The following is a 25,314-nucleotide window of genomic DNA, read 5'->3' as shown; positions in this document are numbered from 1 at the left end:
GCCTGTATCTCTGCCTCCCCCTCCCCCCGCATTCAATGCAAATTCATTGGGAAAATCAGATAGGACTTTAAAAAAAAATGTTGCCAGCAACCCATCTGCAGTATCTGTACTGTATGGTTCACAGCATTAAGTCTTTATATGGAAACACACTGACTCAATATAAGTGAACTTTTTTATGTTCTAGAAGTGTGACATAGACTATCATAGAAGTAAAGGGAGAAAGTTAGTATTGTAAGCCCTTTGAAGTTTCACTTTCTAATCGCAGATCAGTGACTTAAAAGTTCCCAGTGCACTCACACAACTGCATATTTGTGTGAAATGATTCCACTGAAATTGCTTATCTAAGTTATGCTTGTGCCACATATAATAAACCGAAATGAACTTTTTTGCCTGCCTGAGGTAGGCTTAGTTTCCTTCTCTTCTCCCTGCCCGCTTGCAAAGTTGTAATATACTTGCAAAAGTTTTTCAAAACGTTTTGACACCCAAGCTTTTAATGTCGAAGTTTTGATAACTTGTGCGATTAAAATGTGTTTTGAAGCTAGCTTCAGCTTTGAGTTGGTATCATATTTTTCTAATTAAAGTTCTATCTTTTTGAGAAATTGATACTGCTCTCATTTACCCAGACTTCTTCATTACTTGACAGGTGCAGGTGGTAGGTGTTAAAATGAGAGAATATTAGGAGTTGGAACAAACTGAAATATTAGCTGTTAGACTTTGGTATGGCAGAATTTCTGTGTAGCAAATGTGACAATACAAAAATAGTTATCTAATTAGCACCCCTGGCAGGAGTGCCACTGCAGGGGCCTGTTCAGACATTGCTCTTCTTGTCACCAACAACATATGTCATGAAGTCAGGAGCAACTTGGTAAGTTTCAGTCTTGTTCCTTGCTCCCTTGGTATGCATGAAAGGGAATGATCACCCTGGGAGATCCTGCAGTTCAAACTGAGTGTGGGTGACCTTGGAGTCGGTAGTTATCTATATCTCATGGTGCTCCTTGTCTTTTTGAGGAAACATGGCAATGCACTGATTTTCCTGCCCTAATTTTGAATCTGTGCCAATGTATCTGTTGAAGGAAGGGCACAGGTTGGTAGACTCCAGAGCAGCTGCAGCTTATTTCCTCCTCATTTGTTTCATATACATTTTAACACTTTGTTGTTTAGTCATTTAGTCGTCTCCGACTCTTCGTGACCCCATGGCAGAAAAAACTCCTGCATAGTGGTGGCAGGGCTATTGTTGGTCACACACAAACTTTGCCACAACAAACATTACTTGCCATGAGTGCCATTGACTGAGTGGCTGCAGGCCCAGAGCAAGTAACAAGTTGAAAAATGTACCCTACCATTTTATCCAAGTATTAATTGTTGCTGTTTGCCCCTGCTGCTAGCTGTGTTAAGGATGACTTGTTACATCAAGGCAACCTGTAGTGTCTTCACTGACAACATCTGAGCATTACTGAAGGCATCAGTGATAGGGAGAATTTGCTGGAAAAAATATCACTACTATGTTTCTACATAATGTTTTCAGTTTTAGAAATTCATTGTTTCATGAGATTAGCTGCATGAAAAAAATACATGCTGAGCTAGGCAGCTAGAATGAATAATAATGCTAGTAAAATGTGCAACCAAAGTCGTGATTTCTTATGACTGTTCCCAAGAAAACACAATTACTTATGCAAACAGGTATTCTAGCATGCTAAAATGAGTATTCGACACCTTAATTTCCCCCCTCAAGTCTAATGTGTGTGAATTGTAACATCTTAAAATATTTTGGAGCTGTATCAAAAGCTGCATATCTGCTCACTAAGATTTCTGGACATGCAGTTGAACTTCTTATTTCTCTGCAGTCCATGTACACCCTTAAAATCAGCTCTAGAGGGTTTTGGGTGACCCTCCAGAGCAGATTTTTTTTTTTTTTTTTGCAGGGGTGCATTAGGGAAGGAGAAGAAACAAAATCCCATGTGTACAGAAATTCACAGCACCCCAAATAATGAGGGCTGCAAGAGCTGGTCCAATCAGCAAAAAAATTAACTGCCCTTCCTAAAAAATCAAACCATGTACCATATGGCTTTCCTATGGAAGGGAGTTCCAGGGAATAGAGGCTGCTATAGAATAGTGTTTACAAGCATTTAAATACAGTCAAAACTCTCATTATTTTTATTGAAACATAACACGTTCTTAATCAAATATTTCTATTCATCTATTTTGAGCTGCTGGAAAGAGTTGAGGTTTTTATACAGCATGTTAAATTAACATGGAGCTCCTTTTTTCTTCTTTTTTAATAATGTAGTTAAGCGTGGGGACGCGGGTGGCGCTGTGGGTAAAAGCCTCAGCACCTAGGGCTTGCCGATCGAAAGGTCGGCGGTTCGAATCCCCGCGGCGGGGTGCGCTCCCGTTGCTCGGTCCCAGCGCCTGCCAACCTAGCAGTTCGAAAGCACCCCTGGGTGCAAGTAGATAAATAGGGACTGCTTTCTAGCGGGAAGGTAAACGGCGTTTCCGTGTGCGGCTCTGGCTCGCCAGAGCAGCGATGTCACGCTGGCCACGTGACCCGGAAGTGTCTCCAGACAGCGCTGGCCCCCGGCCTCTTGAGTGAGATGGGCGCACAACCCCAGAGTCTGGCAAGACTGGCCCGTACGGGCAGGGGTACCTTTACCTTTACCTTTAGTTAAGCGTGATACATCAAACCATCAATTTAGGTCGAAGAGGCATCATCTGATTCAAAATTTTCCAGAAAGTCCCACATCACCGTTGGACATAGCCATAATATTTTTTGTTTTTCTAAGATTGCACTGCCTTGAAAACAGTAGCTGATATTGCAACCCACATGAGCGAGACATCCTTGAATGCTCAGCCTCAATGGATTGCCATATGTAGGCAAAGCTTGTTTGTCCTTGTCGCTACCTTTGCCTGTCTACCACGGTGATTTCCTTTATTCCAGACAAAATGCAATTATGTAACCCAACTGTGCTGATGGTTTCCAGATTTTGTCATGCTTTCTACAACAGTTTAAATTGGCAGCATGAATTTATGCATCTGCAGTCTCCCTCTGTGTCTTAAAAAAAATCCAGAGAGTGGCAGACAAGTAAGAACCTGTACACGCATCTCTAGGGATAGCATAGGATGAAATCTACTTACTGTGCTTTGGCATTAAAAGTGACTTATGTGAGGACTAGGACAATTACCTAATTAACACATGCACTCTCTATTTTTTGAAGAAATTTTTGTTTAGATGCAAGCATGAGCTACAGTAGTCATTATCGTGGAAGAATCATCCCCTTCTACTGGGGAATAATGCCTCTTCCATAATGCTGATAGTATTCGTACATTTAAGACAAATCATTCTGATTAATTGGGGGCATCGTTTTAGTTTTGCATTTTTAAATCAGCTAAACTTGTCAATTAATAAAAATGGGATTCTGCAATAGTGTCAAAAAAGAGGGTAAAATATAATATTGGGTAGACGCTCCACTGCACTGTAAAGTCCATGTGACCCACAGTAAAGTCTGTAATGAGCAGCATATGGACCACCAGCAGGCTAGTGCTTAACTATAAGGCTGGCTGTATGCAAGTTGCTGAAACCAAATTAGAAATTGTATCAGCAAGGTTGTCTAGAAATTACTGGGTTTTGTTTTTTCTTTCTGTTTGCTACTGTTTTCTGTTTGGTTGCTACTTTTTCTTGCTTTCTGTTTGCTACTGTTTCTGCAACTTGCTTCTTTTGACTCCTTTTGTAAACAGTTGGCTGAATAGCACATGTGCTTGACTGCTCTGGGGAGTTGGATGCAGTTTGCCCCTTCCCCTTAAAAAATACTGCAGATCAGGGTTTCCCTGGGTCTAGACTGGGGATGTCTAAAATGCTGGTGGCAACTATTAGTACAGGCTAGAGCTGCAATTCTCTTAACTATCTTGCAGGGAGTGTCAAGAGTGTTGTGTCATCACAGAAAAAAATGAATGGGTGAAGGGGGGCGGGGAGAGGACAGCAGCATACAAGATGAAAAGTTGCTGCAAGTGTGCCCTGTGTCTCAAAAGGCTCAAGGCAACCTTCAAGAAGAGCCTCTGATCAAACACAGACGTTTAGTCACACACGAATAATAATTTCACAAAGTCAGTAGGATGTTTATTTAAAATACTACCATTATTCATTGTTCATACAGTTGAACACACAAACACAATAAAGCAGTATTTCTTTAAACTACAACTTACTAAATCATCAAATACACCGGCACCACTTTTGGGTGAAAAGTCACTTTTTACATGCTGTCAAAAGTCTGTTGTCATTGGTACTGATTGCACCTCAAAGGCCAGGGTATTCCAGAGTTGTGGAGGGGCCTGCTATTGAGAAAGTTGTATTTATTATACAGGATTAATAATGTACTGAAAGAACTTATGTGCATTCTGCACTGGGAATAGTGGTTCTTCCACACTATTATTGTCATTACTCACTAAGGTAACTATGCTTGAACTTGGCTGAAGAATTGGGAAGTAACATTTTCTGCTTTGTAGTCAGCAAAGGCTGGTGCTCTGAAACAGCAAAATTGTGGAAGCTTATGAGCCAGACTCTAAAGAGCAACATTCCCCAACCTGGTGCCCTCCAGATACTTGAACTGGACCTCTCCTCACATCAGCTGCAGCCAGTGAGGCTGTGGGGGGTGATGGGCATCATAGTCTACACCTGAGAGCACCAGGTTGGTCAAAGGTTGCCCTTGAGCAGGGGCAGGGTAGCCAAGTTTGCTGATGGCACTAAATTGTTCAGGGTGGGTAAAACAAATGGGTTGTGAAGAGCTCTAAATGATCTGTCCAAATGTAGTGAATGGGTGGTAGAATGGCAAATGCAATTATGTGTAAGCAAGTGTAAAGTGATGTAAGTTGTAGCAGAAAAAACCTTAATTTCACATTTTAAGAATGTGGGGTCTGAACTTTCTGCTATGAGGAAAGGCTAAAACATTAGGGGCTTTCTCAAGGGTTTCAGAAAGTTTTCTGATGCATAGGAAATTTATCCAATTAAGAATTTCCCAATTTCTAAAAAAAAATCCCCACCCCTCCTAATTTCCCAAATCTTACGATGCGAACCATTGAACTTTCGGCCTTTAGCATTCAAAGGGAACTTGTCATAAGTGCCTTTGTAGAGGTCTCAGCTGATTAAGCCACTCAGTAGCATTTTACTGGGTTGTGTTTTGAGGACCTGAGTGTGCTCCGCAACTTACTTTCGTAGTTATTCTTCCCCATGCCTGTCTAAAATGCAGGAACGGGTAAGTGGAGGCAACAGAGGGAAATATTAAAATTGATCTTAAGTTCTCTGGCTCAATAATAGCTTTTTGCTTTGAAAACCAAAGCAGAAGTATATACAAACTACTGCACAAATAGTTCTGTTCAGATAATTCCTGGTTTGGGGTGGGTGGGCGAGTTTAGCAGTTATTAGAAAGATTTTCAAAGCTGATGAGCAATATAGCAATAGCCAGGGTACCTGCGCAGTGACACTTTTGTTGCCATTACCAAACACTGCCTCCTGTGGAGAGAAGTAGCAAATAGGTTTTCTTTTGTTAATGTGTTGCTTACCTGTTCTTGGGATTCTTCCAGATGTGCACTGTCCCCTTCCTTTCTATCCTCAGGGACACCCAGCCTCCTATGCAGCTGTTCTAAGGCAACAGACATCAGGCCACCACACAGAGCGCTTGTTTTGGTTCAACCCTAGAATTGTTTTTCCAGGCAGGTGTTCAAATGTGGGCAAGTGTTGTAGACTAGCGCTAGATAATTCATGTTCTCAGGCACTTGTGATATATGCTTAGAATTTCATGAAGGGAAAACACACACTTAACTTGCTGCACCATTAGATGGCAGTGTTGTACAACTATGTTGCAGTTAGCGGACAGGATTATAACTATTGCAGAGCCATATGCTTCGCTCTTAAGGACATTTGGACACATGATGCGAAAAGTGCCTCTTGGCCTTTTATGCAGCCCATGTATACAAGTGAAAAATAAATGTAGGGTAGAAAGTAGAACAAAGGCACCAAAGCTTTGTGGCACCCAGGCAATCTACACCCTATGTAGATTGTGCATTTTGTACTGAGATGTCAAAGCATTTTTGGTGTGTGTATGTGTGTTTACAGCTAGGTCCTGTGCATGCATACTTATGAATAAGTGTCAGCTTGCTCTGTAAGCTTATTTAGACATGTGTGTTTAGGATTGCAGTTTCAGGCTTGCAAATTGCAGATGAGCATCAGACCCCTAATTTGCAATTTTGCCTTCATTGATACTCCTGTACCCAGCACTTCTTTACCCACATCTTTGGGAGTTGCTGATGGTTGGAAACACTTGGATGTTTCTTCCTTCCTCTTTTTATCTACTGCTACTCTTTTTTTTTTTTTGAGGGACTCGGGTGGCGCTGTGGGTTAAACCACAGAACCTAGGACTTGCCGATCAGAAGGTCGGTGGTTCGAATCCCCGTGACGGGGTGAGCTCCCATTGCCTGGTCCCTGCTCCTGCCAACCTAGCAGTTCGAAAGCACGTCAAAATACAAGTAGATAAACAGGTACCACTGCGGCGGGAAGGTAAATGGCATTTCCGTGTGCTGCTCTGGTTCTGCAGAGTTTCCACGTATGTTTACCAGTCCCCCTCCTCTTTTCTTTCTTCTGCCTTCTCTTCTGTTACTTGTGCTCTAGTTTATCCTTCCAGGCTGTCTCGGATCCTTCTTCCTCCCCCAACTTGGAACTACACATACCAATCAAACCTTTTCTCTAGCAGTGGTCTGTAGCTGAGAGAAGATATCAAAGGCTGGCCTTTGTTAGGCTCTCGATTTGCTACCTGCAGAATAGCTGAGGGAAGCATTGGTGGGGGTGTCAAGAGCTTTGAGACAGTTGTTTCTCCCTAGAGTTAAAGGGGTTTTTGAAAGAAGGATCACTTGATAGCATTGTAATAGACAGCCATACCACTCTCTTTAGAAACAAACAAGCTTCACAAGGTTTCATGTTGGTTTTCAAGCTGCCTTGGTTAGAGGTGACAATAGAGCAGCACTTTCAGCTCTCTAAGTTCTTGTTCTCTAACGGCACCTACCATTTAGAGGATTTAACAAGTACCCAGCTATTACTCCTGAAATTATTGTAACTTTAAACGCTCACCGCCCCTATGTGGAAAGGAGGAACATACCTTTCTGCATGGTTTCTTGGCCCTTTCATGGATGAGTTGGAAGCCTTATTAAAAAGTATATTTAGCAGGGGTGGGGAACATTTGCCATAGGACAATCTTGGCTTGCAATGCCATTTCCCCCAAATGTGGGGCTTGTGATATCAGCTAATGGGCACTAGGGCTGGGTTAAATCCTGTTGTTGGCAACATGCCCCTGTTCCAGCGGTGAATAGTTTGTGGAAGTAGGATTAAGAAGAGGAGTTTGGATTTGATATCCTGCTTTATCACTACCCGAAGGAGTCTCAAAGCGGCTAACATTCTCCTTTCCTTTCCTCCCCCACAACAAACACTCTGTGAGGTGAGTGGGGCTGAGAGACTTCAAAGAAGTGTGACTGGCCCAAGGTCACCCAGCAGCTGCATGTGGAGGAGCGGAGACGCAAACCCGGTTCCCCAGATTACGAGTCTACCGCTCTTAACCACTACACCACACTGGCTCTCTGGGGAGGGGTGTGTGCCTATGAGGCAGACTTCCCCTTACTACTTTAATATCATAAATGTGGATAAGTGCCTTAAAATCGGTATTAAAATGTTAGATTCTAGAGTTGTGTATCTAATTAAAAATTCCTGATTTGAGCAAAAGAAGGCCCTCACCTTTTTTTTTTAGAATGAACCTTGTCTGGTGAAGAATATCAAGCATGAGATTTCTTGCCTAAAAAGAAACACATAGGTGGTCTCAGAAGTGTGCAGTCACACAGCATTGTCTATCAAGACTATGACAATTACTTTTTAAGTATGGTAGGACCTCCCCTTGGGTGCATCATGCTCCAACATTTTGGCCTTTTCAAAGGCAGGTGAAAACACACCTTTGTCCAGACCTTTGGGGCTGGGTGTGAGGAGCATTTTGACTCGTTTCTCCTGGCTGCATTTTCATTTTGTTGTTGTTGCCGTTTGATTTCGTTCATGATTGTTTTGTGTTGATTTTATATATTTGTGGTTTTTAAGTGTTTGTACCCTGCCCTCGGACCCCTGAGTGAAAGGGGGAGGGTTATAAATATGTGTAATTAAAAAATATTTAACACAGAAGCCGTTGCCAAAAGCAGGACTAACATTGTGGTGTGGCGTGTCTTAACATCTCTATATTGCAAGCTGCGAGAGCAGAGATGCATGACTAAACTAAACCAATTCAGAATTTATTCTTAAATATGTTTGATGGATTTTTAAAAGGTCAAACAATAAGCTACGTCTGTCATAACACTAACTGGAGCACAGCAGGAATGTAGAAGTCTGCTGTTTAAACAGAGGAGCCTAGAAGGGAAGTGTGCAGTACTATAGAAGCACTGTAATATTGCATAATTCATGTACTGTTTATTCTGCTGATTTCTTGCTTAAAAGTTTGGACTATACAAACTCAGATTTATGTACTTGCTCTTAAGAATGTACAGTGGAAGGATCTGATAGTATCTTCTTTCCTGCAGGAACGGTTCTTGTCAGAAGCAGCACTGGACAGCTGATGCTGCTGTCCCAACAAGCACTTGCTCAAGTTCAAAGCCAGGCCCAAAAGAACCCAATTGTACGACAATCATTGCCTGCAAATGCACCTACAGTCAAAATACAGACTGTACAGGTAAATTACCTCTGTAATAGCAGTTTTGTTGTGTGTTTCTTCTGCTACTATAGCTTTTCACAGGACTTGGGTCAGTGTATGTCTTTCTCAGGGATGTGGGTGCAGCAGTGAAGTGAATCTAGTCTAGATGCAGGAATCATTTCCATTTTCTGCTGGCACCACTTGCTCATAAGTAGGAGATTAAATAACTTTAAAATGTTAAGCAAGCCTTAATTGCCTATATAGTACAGTGATTTTCTGTTCTTTCCTCTGCATTCAACTTGCTCATACCAGCTATCATTGTTACTACATGGATGGGAAAATTTCAATACTTAGAAATAAAAACACTTGAACAGTCATAGCCTGAAATGCTTCTTAAGTCATAGCATTTCTGCCTATCCATAGAAAGAAGCCTTCTCTACTTGGCATGCTACTGGATCCTCTTCTGCATTGTTTGCATCTTCCTGTTTAGAAAAGACTTTTGCCCAGCCTACTTGAATTGGGACCGATAACATTGATGTGTCCAGTTAGAAGGAAATGGTGCTTGGCCACTTACCCAAGATTTCATTTTGAGGCTTTTACCTAACAATAAATTTTCTATCATCTTTCTGAAAGAATTCTGGAACTCAAGTACTGAAAGTATCAGCTGCTCCTCATACAGCAGTGACTTGGACAACACCTTCTGTTAATTCAAATGTTAAGAAGCCTGCTGTAATCCAGGTATGACCTCCTTGTTATTTTCTGGCACTTAAACATTTTAGCCCAATGAGTCACAAATCTAATAAATGGCAAGGTGGCTTTATAAATCATGCTGTGTGTATCTCTTTAAATTTTTTACATGTACCCAATGGTGCACTTTGTGGGACGCGGGTGGCACTGTGGGTTAAACCATAGAGCCTAGGACTTGCCGATCAGAAGGTCGGCGCTTCGAATCCCCGTGATGGGGTGAGTTCCCGTTGCTCATTACTTCTCCTGCCAACCTAGCAGTTCAAAAGCACGTCAAAGTGCAAGTAGATAAATAGGTACCTCTCCGGCGGGAAGGTAAACGGTGTTTCCGTGCGCTGCTCTGGTTCGCCAGAAGCAGCTTAGTCATGCTGGCCACATGACCCGGAAGCTGTACGCCGGCTCCCTCGGCCAATAAAGCGAGATGAGCGCTGCAACCCCAGAGTCGGTCACGACTGGACCTAATGGTCAGGGGTCCCTTTACCTTTACCTTAATGGTGCACTTGCCAATGTAACTCAAAACATACTGAGGAATAGGAAAACTGCCCCCCTCCCTAGTCATCTGCCTCATTCAAGTTGCCATATGGATTGGGTTAGTCATCCTTATTCCCCAGCCTATGGTAGTGTCTAATGCCTGAATCTGACTGCAATAAAGCATTAATTGCAGTAAAGCAATAAATACCTATAAACACTGCTTTATGAGCTCTCTTCAGTGATGGTCATTCTCAGCTTCTGGTGGTTGATGGAAATGTGCACGGTTGTTAGGATTACTATCTGTCAGACAAAATCGTTATTGCTAAATCTAAATGTAGGTTCACATGAGCTAATCTGCATGCATGATGTTATGTGTATCTGTTTGCTTTCTCCTAAAAGTGTGAATGGGAGACATTGTTGGAAAGTTGTGTTGGAGGGTAGTAGACACCAACACCAGTAGAACAAAGGTGCCTTCCTGATACTAATATTAATGTAGCAGCTTTGGTTTTGCTTTTTCCTGTCAGAATTGAATCTAGCTACTTAAATGTTTAATTTCTTCCAGTCAATAGCATCAACAAATAATAGCAGCACCACAGTTGTGGCTGCAAAGTCCTTGATTACCGGACCAGTGGCAAAGCCTCCTGTTTCTGATTGTTCTGTGCCCTCTCTTGCTACAAAGCCAGTCCCTGACACAGAAAGTAGGCCAGTAGCACAGGCCAGCATCTCTAAAGTAAGTGCAAAGTAGTCTAAGATTGCCTACCTTTCCCAGTATTTCAGAACTGAACAGAAGTTAATTTACTCTTTTGGCTTCCTATCAGGAAATGCTGGAAAATGTGGAAAAGTGCAAAAACTTCCTAGCAACACTAATAAAACTGGCATCCAGTGGGCCTCAAGCACCTGAAATGGGGCAGAATGTGAAGAACCTGGTACAAAGTCTGTTGGTAAAAGTTCATCTGCAAGTATTTGTGCCCTGATCCTAAATGTATTTACTCAGAAGTGATTTGTGTGCACACAGGAAATAAGGTGTGAAGTACGGGATGGATTAAGTACATGGGGGCATACTAGAGGCCACAACGTCATTGGCTACAGTGCACAGTGGGGCATGGCATAAGGCAAGGATCCCAGTCATCAGGCAGCCTGGCTGCAGGCCAATGTTCCAGTCCTAGCTTGAGTACTGGGACAACATTCAGAGGGATGCAGGATTCTCACCATAATGTGAGCCACTCTTGCAGACCTCTCAAACAATGAAAGGCTCCTTTTCCCCCAATAAGTTTTTCTATATCATGTTTAGATATGCATGTGCCTTAAACAGGGAAGTCTTGGTTGCAAAATGAGTTTGCATATAGGGTTGACCTATTTCAAAAAGTGAAAAATCTGACAGTTCCCATATGTCTGGGTTTTCTTGGACATTTTTAGTGATTTTTGGAAATTCCGCACAGACTATTTCCAATGGTCGAACCCCAGATATGTCCGGGAAATGGCATACCTAGCATTTGCAAAGCTTTTAGGCTTCTGCAGCATGCTCATTAATGTTGGAGTGTCATAATTTCCAGAAGCTGATCCCATTCTTTTTTACAGAGTGATTGGTGTAGAGTGTATGACATGGCAATGCTTCTGTAGCTCTGTTTTTGCTTTTCCTGAGCATGTTCAGAATAGGCAAGTTAAATACTGCCTGTTATAGTAGCACATGCAGCAAATACAAATTAGCTGCTTCTGGATACAAACTAGTAGAAATTTGACTCTCTGCAGTCTGTCTCTCTAGTCATGTGGCAGAAATATTGCACAATTTTTTTTACCACCTTGGTGCATTTCCAAGTTTGTAGTAACAACTTAGAAATCTAACTTATTGCCCACAGTTGCTGGTTCTTAAACAGTGAAGAATTCATCTTAGATTCCTTTTGGGAGCCTGCTGATACTGTACACTTTCTTCAATTTAATTGTTGAATAGAATATTCAGTGTGTGAAATTGTTAGTACTGGAAAGTTAGTGAATTGGTGGGTTCAGTTTAGGCACATCTGGAGAAACGACACGTTACATTTGTGCAACCATTTCCTTTCCTATCTAGGAAGCCAAAATGGAACCAGAAGAATTTACTAGAAAACTGTACATTGAGCTAAAGTCTTCCCCTCAGCCCTATCTTCTCCCTTTTCTCAAGGTATGTCTAAATGAATTTGCTCCCCATTTTAAGTATCAAAGTGGTGATGGTCCTTGATGGTTGGGTGAAAGGTTGTTTTGAAATGTCAGGAGAATTAATTTGTAAAGCAAAACACACTGGGACTCAACATGAAGTGGTTGGTGTGGGAAAGTGAGCCCTTCCAGTGAAATTCTGTCCATGCCTCCATGGTGTTTTGATAAGAAATGGGACCCCCATGTCTGTGATATTGGACCATCTAGTGTGAGGCTAGCTGGCACAAACCTGCATGTACCATTTGGTTAACTTCTACCCATTCAGGGGAAACTTCCTGCCCATTCAGGTTCTTGTGGCTTCTCACACATGCAACAAGAGCAGGACTTCAGGACCAGCTTCAGAAATGTGTCTGGGATGTTGTCCAGTGTGCTTAGGTCTCCTGTCAAAGTGCAGATTTGTTAATGATTGCAAAGACAAACAGCCTGAACTTTAGGAAGCTTCCTTGACGATCAGATGTGATAATTTGTATTGTTTAGCTGGTCTCTGGTCTGCTAGTTTTTTTTTAATGTTTTATCGGTGACATTGATACTGTTCAATGAGACACAGTGCAGTGTCAATGGTGGAAGGAAAATGCAGGATCTTAATTTTTTTCTATTGCTTTCTTCCTTGCGTAGAAAAGTATGCTTGCCTTACGGCAATTAATGCCTGACGCACAGGCCTTTATACGGCAGTGTCTTCAACAATCAGGACCACAAACAGCTCCTCCTATTTGTAGCACAGCATCATCCGCTTCTTTGGTACCTGCTGCCAGCACTCCTGTGACTGTGACCTCTCTTAAAATTCCGACGGGGATACCCTCCCAACAGACTTCAGGCCCAGTCCTCTGTACATCAGGAGTGACAAGAGGATCTGGTTCTCTTCAGCTTGTTCAGACCACTCCTGTTTTGTCAGGGACACTCTCCCTTCAAGGTGCCAGTCCCGTTCCCTCCACTAAACCGACTACTGTGAGAGCTGTACATCCAGTCTCCTCCACTGCAATGGTGGCAACTGGTACCACTTCTCTCCAGGTTGTGAAACCAGTCCATGCCCCTGCAATGTCGTCATCACCTGCATTTGCTGCTCCTAGTTCTGTAAAGCCGCCATCTTCTGCTGCAGCAACATCTCTACAAGCTCTGAAGCCAACCTTGACTACTGCTGCAGCAACTGCTACAACAGCAGTGACCGCATCTCTCCAATCCATAATGCCAGTTGCTGGGAAACCAATCACTATCAGAGTTGTCCACCCCAGTTCTGTCCTTTCCCATTCAGCTCAGACGTCACAGGCTGTAAAGGTAAAGCAGTTGATAAGTTTATCTTGCTCTTGATCTGTAAAGCTCTGAAGTTTGCTAACCTTAGCAGTTCAGATGAGCCAGCAATTCAAAGGCAGTTTATCAGCAAGTAATTAAAATGGCACTTGTGCATTTGCCCCTTACGTACCTTGCATAACTTGACACCTGAGATGTCCATTTTAAAAGGTTAATATATGAGGAAAGGGGCAGTATGGAGATATGTGAGTACTAAGCAACATTGAGGAATATATCTGTCTGATAGTAGTCCACTCAATGTTTAGCACCCATCTCCATGAATAAAACTCTGGCAGATACTAAACAGAGCAGCTTTCTAGGTATTTGGCAATGTAAACTAAGCATTCCAATACCAGAACTTTACTGAGCATGAATACTTGAACTGGGTGTGTGTTTGCACAGTTCACCCATTCTGTGTACTTGACCATAGACAGACCATTATATCTCGGCCTCATTCCCATAATACAGATTGGGGGAATACGGTCTACTTTACTGGGTTATTGTACGGATTAAAGACTATGTTACATACTTTGAATGTTCAAGGGCTGTACAAATGTTGAATGGTGATGGTTGACTCAGCTCCCCACTGCTAAGTCTGTCTCATTTGAAGTCACCATAGGTACTGTTGTTGGATATCCCTTTTCTCCCTGATCTACCAACTGAAGGAGATGTTAAAGTTACTGTGCAGTTATTTTCTGTTTGATAAGGAGAGCAGGAAACCTTTCACAGAAAGATAAAAGAAAGCACTACTTCATGCAGCACATAGTTAAGCTATGTTACTTGCTCCTGTGGGAGGCAGTGCTTTAATAATTCCTGAGAGTTAGGGCTAAGTGACAGCAGATGATGGGATCTGTAGTCCAGCTGGAGATCCAAAGTTGAAGAAAACGTCAATATTTCGCTTGGCAGTTTTAAAATGCCCATCTAGTTCTTATTTCTAGAGGTTCATGTCACTGGGAAGAATCTAATTTCCTCCCATGGAAATGGAACAGTTTTACCCTGATTTTTTATTTTTTCACGTTTGGGGTGGGGGTGGGGTTAAGCATTTCCTGCTTTTGGCATAAAGTTGACACCATTCAAACTTCACCACAGAACCCCTGCATCAGACTTGTTAGTATTCTGGAAAGCTGTTGAATATATGGGAGCAGGAGAGGTTAGAAGGCACTTTTGGTCTTGTAAAACATTGGGGGTACATAATGTCTTTAACTGTGAGCCATGGCAAAATGGCTTCTGATATTTGCCCTTTTGAGTCGTAGCAGTAGGTAGCTTTGATCTCATTTTATGATCAAACAGATTTATTTAAGATAATTTCATCCTGCTTTTTGACATTATCCCCAAAGCAGTTTCATGTGTTTAAACCAACATCAAACGGCCAATAAAACAGTAAAAAAATTGAAGAGGAGCACCAGCGGTTTGACACAAGTTCATAAATTCACTAGATCCACAAATCCTTTCTGAAGCAAATTCCAGCTGTCCTAAACAGGAAAGACCAAGGGGAGAAAGTTTCATAATCTCATTGGTGCCACTGGGAAGGGCCTGTTCCATATTGCAAACTTTGGCACCTCTGATAGAAGGGAGAACACTGAGCAGTGGTTCTATCGGTGTCTTTTAAGTGTGCAAATAAGTTTGTATTGGAATGCTCACAAAGCACGTGTCCTGCCAATATGATTGTACCCATAATTGCTGAAAGAGGGGGGAGTGCAGTCGGACTTCTTAAAGCCATTTGACATGCTAATGTCGTTTACAAGCTTGATCTTGGATGACTTGGTCAGCCCTGATGCAAGTGTCGCACTTTCATGTGCATGACTAACTTGATCTAATATTGTGACTGTTTATGTTTGCAATGTGTGCTGAGTACTTTTATGTGTAACTTTTCCAGATAGTCCAGCAGCCTTCAGGAAGTATCTTGAAAAAAGTGGTCACACTCGAACAGGCTTCACTCCATGCTGTGAACAAATCAGGTGAAAAAATGCCATTAAACACATTGATCCAGTCTAGTCAGCTTCCTGCAGGTACAGTTCAGTTATCTGGCTGATTTCAGACCTCATGCCCAAACCATAGCTTGGATAGTTTTCTGTGAACTGCCTTGAGACCTCCGGGTATAGGGCAGTATATAAATTCAATAAATAAATAAAATAAAATAAAAATTGATTTGAACCACAAAGTGCACACCATGCTGTTTCCACTTTACAAAATGTATCTCTCTGCTTGGTGAGTGTCCTTCATTTCAGTGGTACAGCTCAATGTTTTGTCTGATGTCAATAAACGGGGAATTCCAAAGTGTCCAAAGTTTGTTTTCTTACAGCTCTGGAACTAGTATTATGTGGCACCTGTAATGGCGCCAGTTCCACATATCAAAGTGGTTGAGTGGGCACATTTGGTTTAAGGTGATCATGGAAGTGAACTGCTTCCTAGCCATTAAGGGCTTTATATACCAATAGTAACACCTTGAACTTGGCCAGTTAGGAAAATGACAACCACTGCAGATCTCTGAGCAGGGGTGTTGCATGCTGACAGATTCTCATTCCTGTCAGCAAGTGAACTGCAGCTGTATTCACTAACAGCAGTTTCTGGGTGAAGCACAAAGGAAGCCCCACATAGAGTTGCTTGGCTGCAGTAATTCAACTCTGAAGTCACCAGGTTCACAAAAATGTTTTAAACGGGGATAAGGTAGGCTTGGGCATCTCTGTTAATGTTGCACACTGTAGTTAATTGCAACATGTTACTCAGCTGCTAAGAAACCGGCACTTGTTGCCAATTTTCCAGGCTCAAAGTTGTAAACAACTTGGGCCAAAAATACATTAAGAGTTTGTCTGATTCTATGTTCCATCTGGATCACTCAGATCCTCTGATGAGGAACTTCTAGTGGTTCCACTTACCTCTGATGTTTCTTTGGCCTTTACTATGAGCCAGACCTTGGGTGTGGCAGTTCCAGACCTGTAGAACTCACGTCCAGTAGAGATTCAGAGGAACCATTTCTTGCTATTTTCCAATGTCTTTTGAAAACTATGTTTTTAAGATGAATTATCTCTTTTTAACCTTTCAGTATTTGTTGTTGGTTTTTAATGTTTTTATGAATGTGTGGATTGTATTCCTAAATGTTGTATACCAATTTGATGTTTTTATGAAAGTCTGAACTATGAATATGTAAATAATAGGTGCCATGATACATGGAAAAACAAATTCCAGTATTTGTTTATGATAGCTGAGCTTTGGCTATCATGATGGTTTTATGATGATAGGAATGAACCCGGATGAGCCTCGGGCTCCTGAAGTTCCCCTCCTCTCAACAAGGAGTTCAAAGCTCTACTTTCCGTTACAAACCATCTATAACATTAACCATTTTAGGGTTAAGATGTAACACTACACTGTGAATAAGCAAAAGCTTCTGTTCTGTCTTCTTGGCCACACTAGAAGGTGGCCAGGAGTTTTGAGGAGGAGCTGTTTGCCCAGGCTTGTACCATTTCCCCTAAGCTTTCTCATGATATCCTGAATACCAGAAGTGCATTTTCCCAGTGATAGATGCTACCTCTTGAATATTGGCACAGTACTATCCATTGACCCATCCACAACCTTTAAGAAAGATGCCTGGACCTTGCACAGCAAATGTATTAACTGTGCTAAAAGCAGTTGTCTTGAAAATCACTTGGAGAGTTGTCTTAATTACAAGAGGGAGCAGCCTTTGTTAAAGGCAACAGTTACAGATACCTTTGATGTTGGAATATTCTTGGCTATAGCACAGTTGTCCAGGTGTCCCATGTCCTGATAAAATAACTCGAGCAGATAATGTGTATGGGAACTGCATTTTGACCTTGAAGCAAATATGCAGCTTTCATTAAAAAAAAAAACAAAAAAAAAAACCCAGAAAAAATCCTGGACACAGTCTCTCCAGATATCTGTTCTTGGGTGCGCTGTGCGCTGAATGTCATTAAGGATTTTGCTTTCTGCTACGGATTGTTCATCTTTTTCTTTTTCTTTTTTTAGGTTCTGTTGTGAAACAAATTACCCTGCCAGGAAACAAAACCCTGTCGCTTCAAGCATCTCCTGTTCAGAGAAATAAAATAAGGGAGAACGGAACAAAATCCTTCAGGTAAAAAATAAACAAAGTCGGAAGTTTGTGTACTATTCAAAAGCCTGGCTGGGAGGTGGGGTGTGGGGGGTGGGGTGGGAAGCAAACAGCCACAGAGAATCGAGTGATGCCTAAATAAATATTTAAGATTTCTGATGGGAGTTTTTGCTTCCTTGGTTCTGATGTTTTAGTGCTAATGAAAGGAAAAGCCTAAAATTTGCCCTGCCAGCTGTTTCAGATATTTACATTCCAGAGCTTGATTGGGTTATATGCTCCTGAAGTCCAGGCTTTTATTTATCTAGCTGCTAATCCTAGTTCTTTTATTTTGAACTCCTTATCCTGTCTTCTAACTGTCCAACTCATTAAAGGAATTCGCACATTGCAAAATATCAGTATTGCTACCTCACTGAAGGGAAATACAATTTAAGTCTGTGGGAACTAAAACTTCACACATTTTAAAGAGTTTTCTTTGGATTTGAGATTGCTTTATCCTAAGCAATATGAATAAAATGCTTGAACAAATGATACATTTGTGAGCGGATTTTAATTGCACACTTAATATTCTAAAAAATATTAATGAAATTAGATAATTCAGTCAATTCTTGTTAGAACACTTAGAGAAAAAGTAATTGTAATATAACATTATTCCATAAATTATGAACAAAGATTGTATTTCACTGTTCCTTGATGAAAATAAGTCAGCTTCATTAATAACTCTACATACTATATTTTTCTTAGTTATTCTGTTGGGGTTTGAGGTAGTCAAATATACTGTATTAGATTTAAGCTAATTCTAAATCAGCAAACTCTATTCCTTTTAAGTAGCCCAGCAGCTTTTTTGTAGGGTTCCGAAGGGTATCATACCCGTTAGCTGAATCTTAGGGTTTAATACAGACTTGAGATTTATTAACACATTTCAATTGAAATCAGATGTGTCTAGTTGTCTGCGGTTGTTGGAAAAGAAGCTGTATTTGTTTTCATCACCCTGAAAAATCATTTGAATGTGGCCAGTAACTGGAACGAAAATCCCTTTCAGATTTCTGTTGCATAGAAGGCTCAGACGTTGACACATTAGTGTAGTCCACTCTTGGGGCAAAAAGTCACTCCAGAAGATCTTGGCCCCTTCCTTTATTGGGCTGTAGCCTGTCCCCTTAAACTAGTGCTGTGCTACCTTTTGGTGTAATAGCACAAGGATTTAGTAGAAGTCTGTGCCATGCATAAAATGTTTTGGGTTTGGGGAGGGAGGCAAGGATGTCAGTGGCATCTTGTGCAGAAGGGGAACCTTTGACTGTTCAGATGTTGTTGGGACTACAACTCCTGCCATCCTGGACCATTAGCCATGCTGGCTGGGGCCGTAGGGCAATAAGTATGGCATTCAGCTAAGTTTTAGACACTTCAATGCACATAAGGTAGTCCCAGTAAGGTAGGCCCTAAGACTCTGGCAATATCTGGTGGAGGGCCGTAGGTATAAGATGTGAGAGCAACTCTACTAATTTAGTGCTAGTATACTATGGCAGGGATGCAGGTGGCGCTGTGGGTTAAACTGCAGAGCCTAGGACTTGCCAATCAGAAGGTCGGCGGTTTGAATCCCCGCAGTGGGCTGAGTTCCCATTGCTTGGTCCCTGCTCCTGCTAACCTAGCATTTCAAAAGCACGTCAAAGTGCAAGTAGATAGCGGGAAGGTAAACGGTGTTTCCGTGTGCTGCTCTGGTTCACCAGAAGCGGCTTAGTCATGCTGGCCACATGACCCAGAAGCTGTACGCCGGCTCCCTCGGCCAATAAAGCGAGATGAGCGCCGCAACCCCAGAGTCGGTCACAACTGGACCTAATGGTCAGGAGTCCCTTTACCTTTTATACTATGGCAAAAGACTGTAGCAAGGGAGCTTTTCCCCTCCAAATGTGGAAGGTTAGGGTAGCTGCTTTAGCTGTAGTGCAGGAAGTTTCTGTTCTCACTACTACTTCTAAGTTGTAGCATAAGGGCTGATATCCCAGCAGTTAGCAGCATCAAATGCTCTATTGAACTTCTACCATATAATTAAAACTGAAAGATAACTGTGATAATTCATGACTGTTAAGGAAGATTATTTCACTATCTCTGTCTGCAGATTCTAGCTGGAAGTTACACTACCTACAAGAGACTATGTACTTGGGGCTTGGGGGACTTAATGCTTTCCCCAAACTCTGATCTGTGGATCACATAGAGCTTCATTCACGTGGTGCATAGGGTGTCTGTGGTTGAATGTGGAAGGTGGTGCATACATCACGTTAAATATTCATATTCATTTTAATTGTATTGCTATTTCTTGGTTTCATTTCTTACATTGTGTTACCATTTGAATTCTACAGAATTCAAATTGTAATGCAATAACATACAATATATGGGTAATAAAAATATGATCAAAATCATGCAGCACCTAGCACAGCGCATTAAAATCGCTACAACATGCAGAAAAAAACATTAAGTTGGTCCACCAAGACCTGTTGCAATTTTCAGGTGGTCCATGGTGAACAGCATTTGGGAGCCATTGTTTTTGCAGCATCACACTTCAGTAAAAAGAATGGCAATCTGAAATCCTTCATCCTAAAGCTGGAACAATCTTACTTTTGTCCAGATGTCTTAATTTAGCTTTTTACCTGTGTGAGAGCTTTCTTAAATATAAAGAAAGACAATGAACACAGATGAGTATGTAGCTGCTACCAACCTAATCCTAGATTAAATTTTAAATTGCTCCATGCAGATTTTGATTAGCAGCCTCTGGCTGGCATCTTACAGGCTTTAGCTCAAGCCTGTCCTTATTTTTAGAACAATTGTGTAATTAAAATAGTGAAAAGTGCAGGGCCAATATTTGAACAGCAGAGGGTGCTAAAGACTTGTTTGTCACGTTTTTGTGTGTTTCTTCATTGAAAAGTTTACTAAATGAGAAAACCAGGAGGGACTTGCTTCAATTGGAAAGTTTGATTAGATCAGTGTACTCCACACTTAAAGACATAGTTATGAGCCAAACTAATAAAATGCTTAAGTAGAGAAGCAACTTCTGTAATTGACAAAATAAATGTCCCAATATTAATGGTTTCTGTGGATAATCCATAACTACCACAGGAGGAAATATTATTGATGTTGGCAGTCAGTCTGATACTGGGGATTCGGTCCCAAGCATACCTGCTTGCTAGGTCCTAGTGAAAAGATCAATTCATGCCACCCCCTAATCTTGAGCATGTTACTCAGCTGACCCTTAAGTGCATTTTTAATACCATGTTCACTAAAATATGAACAAATGGGTTCAAGACCAATCCCAACAAAATCCCACTTCTTCTTTTTTCAATACTTGTAACTCTCTTTTTTTGCTTGCTGAAAGTATTTTTCCTTGTGGTACCATATCAAATGCTCTACTAGAATGAACTAGAATGGCCCCAGCTTGCTTATCAAGTTCTCTTAAATATTAGGTTAATTGGACAATTGAACTCATGTTGAAATATACCCTTGTTACTCATTTTGTTGTTGTAGTAAAGTTCTTTTAACCATTACATAGACAAGTTCAAGTCCTTGTTTCTCCATTTCTTTGATAACCTTAATTTTTAAACGAAAAGATTGAATACTTTTCTGACTTGACTGTGCTTATTTTTCTATGTGATCTTGCTCTTGGCAAGCTTAAAGTATTGGGCCTACCTTGAAGGAGCCGGTGCTGTGTCCACTGCTATATATATAAAAAAGCTCGCCCTGGATTCCCTAGTCTGTGGTAGTCATTGGCTGGTTGTGGCAGAGCAGCTGCAGGCATTATTGGATACAACCGATAGTCTGATCCCATTTTAGTCTGGTTTCAGACCTGATGTTGGGATGAAATCAACCTTGGTCTCCCTGAAGGGAGAGCAACAAGCAGAATGCAACCTTTGTGCTTTTGCTTGATTTCTCTGTGGCTTTTGATACCATCAACCATGGACCTGAACTGGCTGTGTGACATAGGTGTCAGGAACATTGTTTTATGCCGGTTCATGCTACCTGCAGCATCAGTTCCAAAGAGTGGTATGGGGGGGGGGCGATGTTTATCAGGCCCGTGACATTTGTTATGAGGTGCTGCAGGGAACTCTCTTGTTCCCCAGTGCTATTTAACATCTATATGAACCCATTGGAAGCAGTCATTGGGGGATATGGAGTCATGTGTTATCAGTATGCTGGTGGCACACAGCTCTGTTTCTCTACAATATCTAATCAAGAGCGGCTGTGTGTGGCTGCAGTTGTGGGCTGTATGGGGGGGGCAATAAACTGAGTTTAAGCCCTAGCAAGAGAGCATTTTTGTGGGCAAGTGGTTCTCATGTCCAGACAATAAATCAGTTACCTGTTCTAAATGGGGTTGAACTTCAGTGCTGCAAATTGCCATTTTCCCAAGAGTTTTCCCTCTGCGGAATTTTGAATTCTTTACAAGGACGTTCCCACTTGCTTCTCTGATCCTAATCTCCCTACCCACAAAGTCTCTTCAGTTGTTGTTGTTTTTAATGTCTCACTCAGCCCTCAAACTTCTAATCATGGTCAGTGACGACTTTCTCAGGAGCCTTCACTTTCCCGCTTATGTCATTTGTAGAAAACGATGCCAAAGTTGCCAAGTTTACCTAAACATTGAACTTGCAATGCTAAATTCTAGCTAGTGCAGATCAAAGAAATAAAGCAGCCTGGTTAGTGACAGGACCTACAGCCATGTTGGTAAGCACAGTATTTAATAGAACAGTTTGCCTTTATAACCAAATACAAAATATAATAGAAATTTTTGCTTGTAGAGATGAAGATGACATCAACGATGTGACTTCTATGGCTGGGGTCAACTTGAGTGAAGAGAGTGCATGCATATTCGGTTCGAAATCTCAAGCAATCGGCGCAATTATCCGGTCTTGTCCAGAAGAACTCTTCCTTTCATCAGATGCACTGCAGAAGAAGATCCTAGAAATGGGTGAGAAAATTGGGGGGGCAGCGGGGGGGGGGAGATACTTCAGAATGCAAAACAGGCTGCATAAATCTTAACTTTGACACCACCTTTTTCCTGAATGTACTGGTGTTGCTCTGTAATGAGTTACGGAACTTGTATTTAAGCAGCCAAATTTTTAAATAGCAAATTAGCTTGGATCGCAGCAGCACTGAAAGTGAGATTATGAAGCAATATTAATCTTAAAAATGGGAAACTATAGATTTTGGCCAGTGCTTTGCAGTCTTTACTACTCAGTGCTAATGTATAGTTAACACACATCTGTTTGGTTAACACATGCAGTCAAAGACTTCAGCCCCTGCCCAAGAAATCTTGAAGCAAGAAACATGGGAATTGGGTGGATGACCTGTTCTTGCAAGGGCTTCATTCACCCTGCAGGAACAGGTTTGCAGCCTGGGAGTACCTATAGATTCCAGCCTGTCACTGCATCCCCAAGTGCAGTCTGTGTGGCTAGGAGTGTTTTATGGCTGTTTAGGGACTGGGATAGCCTGGCTACAGCTGTCCATGCTCTGTTGACCTCCCATCTTGACTACAGCAATGTGCTTTCTGTGGGACTGCCCTTGAAGACTGTCTGGAAGTTGCCACTGGTGCAGAATGCAGCTGCTAGTTCAGTGAGGCAACACAATGTGACTGTCATCAGTCCTGAAAGTGCTGTGATAACCTACTGGACTCTGTTTAGTGTGTTAAATACCGCATACACAGCCCTATGTGGCTCGGGCTGCAAGCCATCTTGGACCTATAATCAACAGAGGAGACCTGATTTGTTGGCGGCACCCAGTTGATATTTATTGCTGACAGGGCCTTCTAGGTGGTGGTTTCCCATTTGTGAAATCCTTTTACTGATGAGATGTTTGAGGGTTTTGTTCTATTTCTGAGCAGGCCAGCAATACATCTTTGAAGCAGTAGATCAGAGAGATGTTCCATGAGCACTTTGCACTGGTGCATAGGCTTCTGGGGCCATTTGACCAAGCAGCTATGAGAAGGATAGTGCCCAACTCATCAGCCAGACAGCAGAGAGACCCAACAGCAGTGCTTAAGGCAACTCCCACTATTGGTACAATTAAATAGGAGGGGATGTTCTAGGGTTGTCTTCCCCTTAAACATCTTTTTGAGTGTGTGCACCTTTCACCTATGGTTGGGGTGGGGGTAGAAGGTGCAGGTGTGTCTTGGCCACAGATTGCTCCCGGAAAGGGGTTATGTCATGTGAAAGTCTGTTCCAAAACCATCTTGACTTGGATTCCCAGCTTTTCTCCCCTGCCCCAAAATGGCCTCAGCCAGAGGAAGGAGAATGGCAGAAGCATATGGCCACAAACTGAAGTTGGGTGGCTAGGTCCTACAAAGCCTAAATCATCTAGCTGCAAGTGTTTCAGATATAGAGCACAGACGCTGTTTAGTAACGGGGACTTTGCATGCAAAACCCAAAGAGTCAAACATTAGAGGTGTGAATTTAATACCGTACAAGTAGCATTTTTCATTGTCCTTCATGGATGAAACTTGGGCACACACCTTGGTTTAAAATTTAGCATGGCCACCAGGGGCCAAACAGAATTGCTTTGGAGGCTGCATTTGGCCCAAGGGGTGCAAATCTGCCATCTCTGCTCTAAACAAATCCTAGTTTTCTTTGTTTCCCCAAATCTCAACATCTTAACTTCAGCAAATGTTTGCAAGCTACCAACACTGAAGCTGCTTTGCAGTGGCGTAGCGTGGGTTGTCAGCACCCGGGGCAAGGCAAGTAATTTGCGCCCCCTAACCCTAACCCCCAGATGTTGCGCCCGGTGTGGCCGGCCCCCCCTGCACCCCCCACGCTACGCCACTGCTGCTTTGCATAAGTGTAAAGTGCAGCCTAAACCAAATGTTGGAATATGCTTTCTGCCCATAAACAACTTAATGTAAAAGGTGACCATTTTAATATTAAAACAGTAGCGTGTCTTAGTCTCTGCTGAGGTTCGTGATAGCAGCCAGCAACCCCTTGCACACCTATTTTGAGGGTACATTTTATTCTTGGCATGAAATATGCCTTTTCTGCATTAGTATACTTGTTGTTTTAAGTTCTCAAATCTCTGAAGGGGAGAGAGTGCAGGTTCAGGAAAACGCCTTTGGGTCTGCATTTAATAGTAATTTTGCTTCCATGGCACTGAATTGCCTGGGCAGCTGCTACACCTTACGAAGCCTGTGCTGAAAGCAGGGTCTGTTGTCAACCAGAGGAAGCCTTCATTAGTTACATGCGCTACTGCAGAGCACTGCAAAGAAGATGCTTAGCCTTAGTGGTAGGGTTCAAGCAGCTTTCCTTAAAGCAATCTGCCTCTGTGCCATTGCTCTGAAAATATTAGGGGGAGTGAAGGGATGCAGAACGAGAGAGAAGCAGAGCTCACCCAGGCAAGCTGCAGTTATGGGTGAAGAGGAAAGGGGGCTGCTTTAAGGCCCTATTGGACTTAGCTGCTTTCCAAGCTGTTGCCTTGAGACGCTGGGTCAAGCTGCCATATGCTGTTGGCTGGACTGGAGTATAAAAAAGGCCCAGTATGTTGCGAAAAGCTTCTCAGTTCATTAACATGTCAAGATTTAACAAGCACTGTGTCAAAACAGGGCAAAACGTAACTGTGCGTGTGGTTTTGTGTGTTTTTTTTAATTACTGAAATTAACCAAATATGGCACTAATTTCTACAGCTACTACTACTTCCTTTCTCCCAACCACAAGGCTTGATTTCTGTATTCTTATTAACTTTGTCCTATAAATGACCTTGCAAGGAAAGTGATTCTAGGGGCTAAGTGAAACAATGTCTATTTTCTGAAGCTGTAGGCTAGGTTTTATTAATGTAATGTCTAAGATCTTTGAAGTTGTGGCTTTACCAGGAAAATCACAATCTCCCAAACCTTTATTCATAATGGGT

At 42.0% G+C, this 25,314-nt stretch overlaps 1 protein-coding gene across 4 annotated transcripts in view; it reads left to right on the top strand.

Moving 5' to 3' along the window:
• The window catches only part of TAF4B (TATA-box binding protein associated factor 4b), a 52,187-nt gene that overhangs the window by 3,247 nt on the left and 23,626 nt on the right, over positions 1-25,314 (top strand). For 2 of the 4 annotated variants that reach the window (XM_083517737.1, XM_083517735.1), the window contains exons 2-10: positions 8,593-8,741; positions 9,336-9,440; positions 10,480-10,647; positions 10,736-10,858; positions 11,983-12,072; positions 12,720-13,376; positions 15,265-15,397; positions 17,370-17,475; positions 22,224-22,393. In XM_083517737.1, the coding sequence (XP_083373863.1) occupies positions 8,593-8,741; positions 9,336-9,440; positions 10,480-10,647; positions 10,736-10,858; positions 11,983-12,072; positions 12,720-13,376; positions 15,265-15,397; positions 17,370-17,475; positions 22,224-22,393 (1,701 nt within the window). Of the gene's footprint in view, positions 1-6,351; positions 6,526-8,592; positions 8,742-9,335; positions 9,441-10,479; positions 10,648-10,735; positions 10,859-11,982; positions 12,073-12,719; positions 13,377-15,264; positions 15,398-17,369; positions 17,476-22,223; positions 22,394-25,314 lie in introns of those variants that run through there. The other 2 variants (XM_083517738.1, XM_083517736.1) reach the window with 2 other exon arrangements.

The sequence above is a fragment of the Podarcis liolepis genome, assembly GCF_965112155.1.
Source record: "Podarcis liolepis genome assembly, chromosome: 8".
Lineage (NCBI taxonomy): Eukaryota > Metazoa > Chordata > Lepidosauria > Squamata > Lacertidae > Podarcis > Podarcis liolepis.
The sequence above is the reverse complement of the archived record's forward strand: the minus strand, read 5'-3'. Positions and strand labels throughout refer to the sequence as shown.